This window comes from Fukomys damarensis, unplaced genomic scaffold (assembly GCF_012274545.1).
Source record: "Fukomys damarensis isolate Sample0158 unplaced genomic scaffold, DMR_v1.0_HiC HiC_scaffold_33, whole genome shotgun sequence".
NCBI classification, from domain to species: domain Eukaryota; kingdom Metazoa; phylum Chordata; class Mammalia; order Rodentia; family Bathyergidae; genus Fukomys; species Fukomys damarensis.
Window position 1 is genome coordinate 825,321 of NW_022900945.1, and position 7,714 is coordinate 833,034.

General features: G+C 46.1%; 1 protein-coding gene across 4 annotated transcripts in view; it reads left to right on the forward strand.

Annotated features, from left to right (window-relative positions):
• The window catches only part of Nfia (nuclear factor I A), a 430,814-nt gene that overhangs the window by 151,855 nt on the left and 271,245 nt on the right, over positions 1–7,714 (forward strand). For all 4 annotated transcript variants that reach the window (XM_010605025.2, XM_010605027.2, XM_010605026.2 and 1 more), the window contains exon 2: positions 667–1,198. In XM_010605025.2, coding sequence (XP_010603327.1) covers positions 667–1,198 — 532 coding nt within the window. The remainder of the gene's footprint in view (positions 1–666; positions 1,199–7,714) is intronic.

Below are 7,714 nucleotides of genomic sequence, written 5' to 3' on the forward strand. Positions count from 1 at the left end.
CTTTTTATCTGTCCCATAGTATCAACAATTATGTCTTGGGCGTAGGTCTTTTATTTTCACCTAATGAATATAAAATTCTTCTTTTCTTCTGTATAAGGACCTGCCACAATTTTTTTAAACTTTGACTAAAAAAAATTATGTGCAGATACAGTACTTCAAAGAAGAATTAAGATATGGCCAAAGCAAAGAAGAAAAAGATCCCATGGTCCGTGTGATATTTTTAGAGGGAAGCCTTTGTGTTCATTGACGGCGGAGCCGAGTTTGGCTCCTAGACTTCATAAACACTGACTGGCATCTGAGGGTTTGCGATTTGCCAACCTGGCCGCCGAGCCCTGGCTAGGCCACAGCGCCGAGGCTGAGGCTGGGGCAGCCTGGGATTCGCCTCCTTGAAGGAGGGCTGGGGTGGGTGCTGTCAGAAGCATCTAGATCGGCTCCCTCGCTCTCCGCTGCGGAGGACCAGGCCCAGCCAGAGCGGTGTGCTTTGGATTCTGGCAGTTTCCTTCTCCCAGACAGTGAGAGATGATGCCGGCGTTTGTCCCCTGTCCCTGACTTCCCTGCCGGGTTTTAGGTGTGGTTTGGGGAACACAGAGTTTGTCCAGAGTCAGGTGAGCGAGGTGTTTCCTTTTGGCTTCCTCTCCTCACCTCTCTGCCGTCCTCCCTTGGCAGGATGAGTTCCACCCTTTCATCGAAGCACTTCTGCCCCACGTCCGAGCCTTCGCCTACACGTGGTTCAACCTGCAGGCCCGGAAACGAAAGTACTTCAAAAAGCACGAGAAGCGCATGTCCAAGGAAGAGGAGCGGGCCGTGAAGGACGAGCTGCTGAGCGAGAAGCCGGAGGTCAAGCAGAAGTGGGCTTCCCGGCTGCTGGCGAAGCTGCGGAAAGACATCCGACCCGAGTACCGGGAGGATTTTGTGCTCACGGTCACAGGGAAGAAACCGCCCTGCTGCGTGCTCTCCAACCCGGACCAGAAAGGCAAAATGCGCAGGATTGACTGCCTGCGGCAGGCCGACAAGGTCTGGAGGCTGGACCTGGTGATGGTGATCTTGTTCAAGGGCATCCCGCTGGAAAGTACTGACGGCGAGCGCCTGGTGAAGTCCCCGCAGTGCTCCAACCCCGGGCTCTGCGTCCAGCCCCACCACATAGGGGTGTCCGTCAAGGAGCTCGATTTGTACCTGGCCTACTTCGTGCACGCGGCAGGTAAGTGTGGTGGCGGGGATCCCTTCCACCCCGCGTGGGTGCCGCGTGTTCTTAGGCTCTCGAGGCACAGGCAGCATGCTGTGGCTGTGGGGTGGCTTCAGAGGCCAGCAAGGACGGCCAGCCCAGCCGGGCCTAGGTGAGCCAGGACCCGGGTGATGCCTTGCGGTCCTGGCGGGCCCAGGTCCCCTGGTAAGCAGAGCTGTCCAGGAACAGGTGACCAGACAGGTGAGATTCTCAACCCCCAGCTCTTGCTGAAGGGCAAGAGAATCCTTGGGAAAACCCTGGCAATAAAGAGTCTGTTTTAACTGGCCAGGAATCTACCGAAACGGCATGTAGTTCATAGTGAGGCAGCCTTGTTAGTTGCTTTCCTGTTGGGAGTGTTTTTAACCTACCACAGCCTCTTGAACCTCCTGCCAATTAAGAAGTTGAAGGTAAGATTACCATTACATTGCTGATCACCTACGAAGGAGAGATTGATTATCACATTAATCCAGAAGTCCGGCAGCTTTGTATTTAGGAATTCCTAGTGTCATCCCAAGTGGCTAAGGGAACTGACCCACTGACTTCTCCAGAGCCATGGATGGAGGGGTTAATGGGAAAAGAAACTGCCCCAATAGGGTTTGAACACATTGAGCAATCATTATTGGAACTGATGCAGTGAGTTGTTTTGATTTTTTAATAAAATGAATTATTATTTTCTAAAGCATGTTTTACCTGTGCGTGTTTCAGCATTCAGAACAGCATTCAGGATACAACTGCTGAAGCTTGGCTAAAATAATGCGTTTTTACTTTGTTCCTTTCGTGCTGTTTTAGACAAAAGGCTCATTGTGTTAACGTGAAAGCTCAGGTCTTGTGTAACTTGTTGACTTTCTATGTGTACTTATCAGTCTTGCGAGATTGCGGTCATGCCGGTCACTTGAGCCAGATGGAAGAAAGTAAGTTGTGGGGTCCTAGAGTAGGTTATTTGGGGATACATTTATGTGGGTTCTTTTTTCAATGATGAGAAAATAGATACTACTTATAAAGTCAGTACTACACTGTTTTGCAAAAATATTTTAAACTTTAAAACCATTAGCTATTTTTTAAAGAAGTCAGCTGTATTTTCTATTATTTTTTTGGTATATGATTTAGAAAGTGAACTTTTGTTCCCATCTGTCCTTACTTAAGAAACTGGAAAAGTCATCTCTGTGAGCAAGGCACATCAGCATTTGCATTCTGTTGGCAGGAGACAGATGAGTATTTTCGAAGATGTGCTCTGTAAGCATTTCCAATATTTTGGGTTTTGAAAATGTATACTTAATTATAAGTGCCTGTTGCTTTAGCCAGTTCCGAGTAGCAAAAAGGAAAAAGCAACACCTCGCAAATTATCTCTGCACAGGAGCAAGTGGTCTTTCTTTTAGCCTGTTAACTCTGTTGTTGATTTATTTGCATTTGTAAGTTCATCAGGGTACAGAAACAGTTCGGATGCTACAAGGCCTTTCAGGGAGCTGTTTTTCAAATCTTGTGTTTATCTTTTGGATATTTAGAAAAATAGCTTGTAAGTTATAGTGAACACTTACATTGACCAGGCCAGAAACTTGAGTTTGCCAACAGGTGATGTGGACCACGTGTGTCTTCCTTACACAACAGCCCCAGATGAGATGCCTGTGAGTCTTTTGCCAGTGTGAGCAGGGCCCAGTCTGCGTTTTCAGCTTGAATGTCTCCCTTGATGGGCGAAATCTCACCCTTTCCGCCCTTCCCACAGCGAGTGTCGCCTCTGTCGAGACCACTTGTCATTCTGCTTTGCTTCAGACCCTTGAGCTGGCACAGTGCTGTGGCACCTGAGGGGTGACGTGGAGAGACGTGTGCGTGTGGAACGTTGTCAGGGGATCACATGGCATGTGCACCGCCTGTGAGAGATTTATTGATGGCAGCGTGGATCAGACTGGCATCGAGTTGGTTTTCCTGAGTCGCCCAGGTCCCCGGGAGGAGCCTGAGCCCAACCAGGTGTCTGGCAGTGGTGTGCATGGGTCCACAGTGTGGCTGTGTCTCTGTGTCTGCAGCAGCAAGGGGACAAAAGGCAGTCGCGAGGGCCTTTTGTCTGAAAATATTTCGGATTTGACTCAGTAGATCTAGAGACCTGTCGTTTGTGGAAGGGAGGCTGCCAGTATAAATAGGAGGTGGATTGGTCAACGTACAAACAGCTGATTTGACAGGCATCTGTTTTAATGCTGAAGATTTGTAAACACTAAACAATGTTTTTACCTCCTTAAAAGTTTTGAGAACTTGCCAGTATTGGCAGGAGGCAGAGCCTCTGAGACAAGCTTCCTGATCATGCCAAAACCATTGTGGCCTCCTCACCTAGGGTGGATTTTTTTCTTTATTTCATTGATACATTGTGTTTTTTCCTTCTAAATTGCTGCCTCCCCCCTCCCCCGCCATGGCCACAGAAATGTGATCTTTTCCTTCTGAACATGGGCACAGTAATTGTTGCTTCATGCATTTAGATTGTTCCCTGGTAAAAAGTGACAGTCTTCTTGAGTACGGGAAGCAAATGCACGATCAATCTTTTTTTAAAAAAAAGGGGGGGAGATTATTCTAAGGATTACTGAGATGCTAAAATATAATAGAAAGCTACGTTCTAAAAGTTTTCCTCCTAAATTCACTGAGTAGAATTATGTGAATTTTGTGGCTGATGTAACAAATATAGTGAAATTGGAATGATTCCATGAGCTTGAAAATTTTAACTTGTTAAAAATTTAAAAGAATGAGGCCATTCCGCGTCCTTACTTTGGTCTGTCCTTGCGTTGCCCTTCCCTTGTATAATACGGTGATGCAGTGTTATGGTGTTCTTTGTGGGCACGTAACAGTAAAGCTAATTTACGGCCAGTCTTTAGCAGATGATCGGTATCAGAACCTACAATATACCCGGCACGTGGCAAGGTCACAATTTAAGTTGTTAAGGTCACAACCTTAGCCACCAGGCATTTGACCTTTTAGATAAAGTTAACCTTTGTTCATTAGTAGGCACTCAACCGAGAACTTTCTGGAGAGTTTTTCTTTTTTGAAACTGCTTCTGTATGACTTCTGGTAGTGTAATCAGATTCTAGAAGGATTCACAGTCTGGCTGGTTAAATTTTGTAAGCACTTTGACTTTGAAGGGCTGTGTCTTGGGTGGAGGTGATCCCTGTATTTACGCACAGAGCGATGTTGCCATTGTTTATATTTGGTAGTCACTACCTGGGTGGGGTGGTGAGTGCCAAAGCAGCTGTGTGGTGACTTTAAAAACTAAAATTAAACAAAGGGCATTACATTTAATGCAGCCGGGGCCTGTGCTGATTTTCAAGTGGTCCGGGCCCAAATGCTAAATTGCAATGAGCGTTTTCAGTGTTTGTAGGCGTGGAATCTCCCAAGATGAGGAATACTTTTAGCCCTCTTAAAATTCACTTTGAAAGGCTGAGAGCGACCAGAGTGGTCCGGTGACCGCTGTCACTGTTGGCCAGCTGATGACGCGGGTGGATGGCGTCCTAATGTCAGCGCGGCTGCTTGTTTTGAGATGACGTGGAAGGCTCCCTCTGCACACTGTTCTTGCACCAACACGGCACCTCCTGACTGCCCCGCCGGGGTTTGCTTGAACGGAGAACACCAGAGGTCTGGTCGTCCTGGCGCCGTACCGGTGTGGTGGTGTTGTGGATGGCTGCGTTACAGGCCGTACTGTGTGCTTAATGACGCCATCGGGAAAGCTCGTTTTCAATCAGTGAGGTCACTGCTGCATTTGCTCCGATATGCCACGTATTATTAAACCGAGAGAGAGGTGCTCCCACTGAGCTGTGGCGTAGTTTTATTTTGGCTTCGTGCTTGCCATTCCTTCATAGAGTGACAGAGAGCTGTGATGTGCAGCTCGCCAGATGGTCGTGTTGGCAGATTGAGAATTCACTTCCTACTGCGTCAGAGCAGGTGTAAGATTAGGAGTGTCTGCGTGTCTGTGCGTGTGTGGTGTGTGTGCGTGTGTGTGCACATACAGGCTGTACCCAGAGTGCTGCTTACATGGGGGACAGTTTCTTTTTTGAAAAGCTTTGGATAAGGTTATGCAGAGAAATCATTAAAATATTTTTTAAAAGGAATCATTATATTGTTATGGTTTACAATTTTATGTCAGATTAATTTGGATGATTCCTTGCTTTTTAGGTCACCTCTACATTAGTTTGAAAGAATATCACCCATCTAAAAATAAGGTGTGTTATGTACATGTACCAATCCACACAAGGAATGTAAACACATTCTACAAATGTGTATGGATAAATTTGTTTTAATTAAAAAAATAAAATGTAGTTACTATGTTCTGTTAGCAGGGCTGTGTGTGTGTTTATGCTCAAGTGTGGCACTGTAGAGTATCTGATTAAACTTTCTTAGTACTTAGCAGACTTCCTAGTGAAGGTTGTCTAGTTGGTTTACATGAGTAATAAAACACTTTTGGAGCAAAAGGGGGTACCTGGAATGCACAGTGACATTTAAAGTTGAGACAGGAAGTATTCTACCCTGTCTTGGATTCTGAGTCTCACAGTAAGTAATCTCAAGCTAAACCTTGTGGTGCATGCACATGTTTTTAGAAATTTTTATTTATCCTTTAATTCTTCAAAAATAGCCCTAGCTGCCAACAAACTTGAGGTGAACGTGGCTTTTATGCCCTGGACTTTTCAGCATAACCTGAGGGTGGTCACACTGGCCTTTGTCTGGGCCGTGGAAACAAAGTCCTTTCTTTACCTGGAAGTAGCCAGACGCTGGAGGGTGGGGGCCGTGCAGGGAGAGGCTGTGCGAGGAGCCCTGAGGGAGGCCATCGGTCCACGGCCAGGAGGTTGAGTGTGGGTTAGAATTCCCCCGTGCTGTCGGCTTCGCCTGGCCTTCATTCCGGCCTATGATGAATGGCATTAATTTAAACCTATTTAAGGCCAGTGTGGGAGAAACCACAGCCTTTGTTGTGGTCAGTGCTGCGCACAGTAGGACTGGGTGTCTCTCTTGGGCAGGGCCTCCAGCTCTTCCAGAGGGCAGGACAGTCTCACAGCAGAGCAGCGACACTCCTGACTGTTCTCACTTGCCGGTGTGGATTATTGAAAATAATTCTGAGGGTTAGAACAGGAGGAGGAAACAGGAAACAGAACTGAGTTCAGCAAATGTGCCCAACACTGGATTCTTACTATTCCAGCCCTAATTTCCCTGAGGTTGCTTAGATGTTAGAGCTTGCTTTGCAGTATTATAATCTAAATCCTGGAGGGGTGCAGCGTGGAGGGAGGCACGAGGAGGAAGAGGAGGAGGAGAAGTGGATGGGCACACTTTGTCAAGAGAAATGTAAAACTATAAACCGAGTCACAGATGGAGAAGCCCTGGAAGTGTTTTGGTCTAAGTAATACTGCACAGGATTCTTGGGCAGTAAGATACCAAGTGGTATGTTAAATAATTTGTTTCAAATTAAAAATACTATTTGGGGGTTTGGAAATTTATATTCAAGGTTTTGAAAGAAAAGTCGTGCAAAAATTCCCTTTAAAATTCAGGAGTCCAGGCAGTAACTTTGGGAAAACATGCTAGGTTTGGGGGCCGTGGTTGTTTTCACTTTGCTTTTGAAGAGGCAGCTCTGAGTGCTTGTAGACTCACTCCCACCAAGGTGACCTTGAGGTACACATTTTTGACTCAAACTTTGATGTCCCTGAACTTAGGCTTTTCTAGCCGCTGCTTAGACGGAAATGTCATTTCCATTGGGTTCCCCTAAAACATTAGAAAATAATTATTCATGTTTTGTTATGGCGACTCCATAGTGTAAAATTATTTTTATCTAATGGAATTAGTCCTCCCATTAATGTTCTAGTTAAATAAACACAGTTACGAGGCAGAGGAATGATAAGCCCAAAAATGAGAAACTGCAGCAACTCAAGTGGAGAATATTTTTGCTGTTCTCTTTGCAAAACAAGCTAAAAAAGATAAAATTGAGAGGAAGACGTTCACTTGTGTTGTCTTGGTCTTCTTTAAAACGCAGTATGTTGCTAACTCAGGTGGCTGGGTGATTGGCACAGCTGGAGATGGCAGTGGATTGGTTTTAATATCCTTTGTCTGAGAACTTCAAACTTCTTTCTCTGCATAGCTTTCCAATGCTTCTGTGGGGCTGCATTTTGGACCTAGATCAATTAAGAGTACAGGAAAGAGGGTGGAAGGAGAGAAGGGACAGAAGTAGCAGACAGTGGACTGAGTCTGCCCTTCCTTGTGTCCTGTGGATGTCAGGAAGGGCTGCACACAGCTCCCTGCGGTCAGAGGGGACAGAGTCAAGGCCGGCCTGCTCACAGAGGCTTTTTACCGGGTAGATCAGCTCTCTACCTCAGGACCGGGCCGCAGCAGTTCAGCAGGGAGAGTGGGGTCCTGTGCTTGTCAGTGCTGGGTCCGGACTCTGGAGTGACTTTTCTTTCTTTTTGTAAGGCTGTTAAGTCCAGTGATTAGAAGCGTTGACACAGGTTCAAGAGGCTTTTTTTTTTTTTTTTTTTTTTTTTTTTT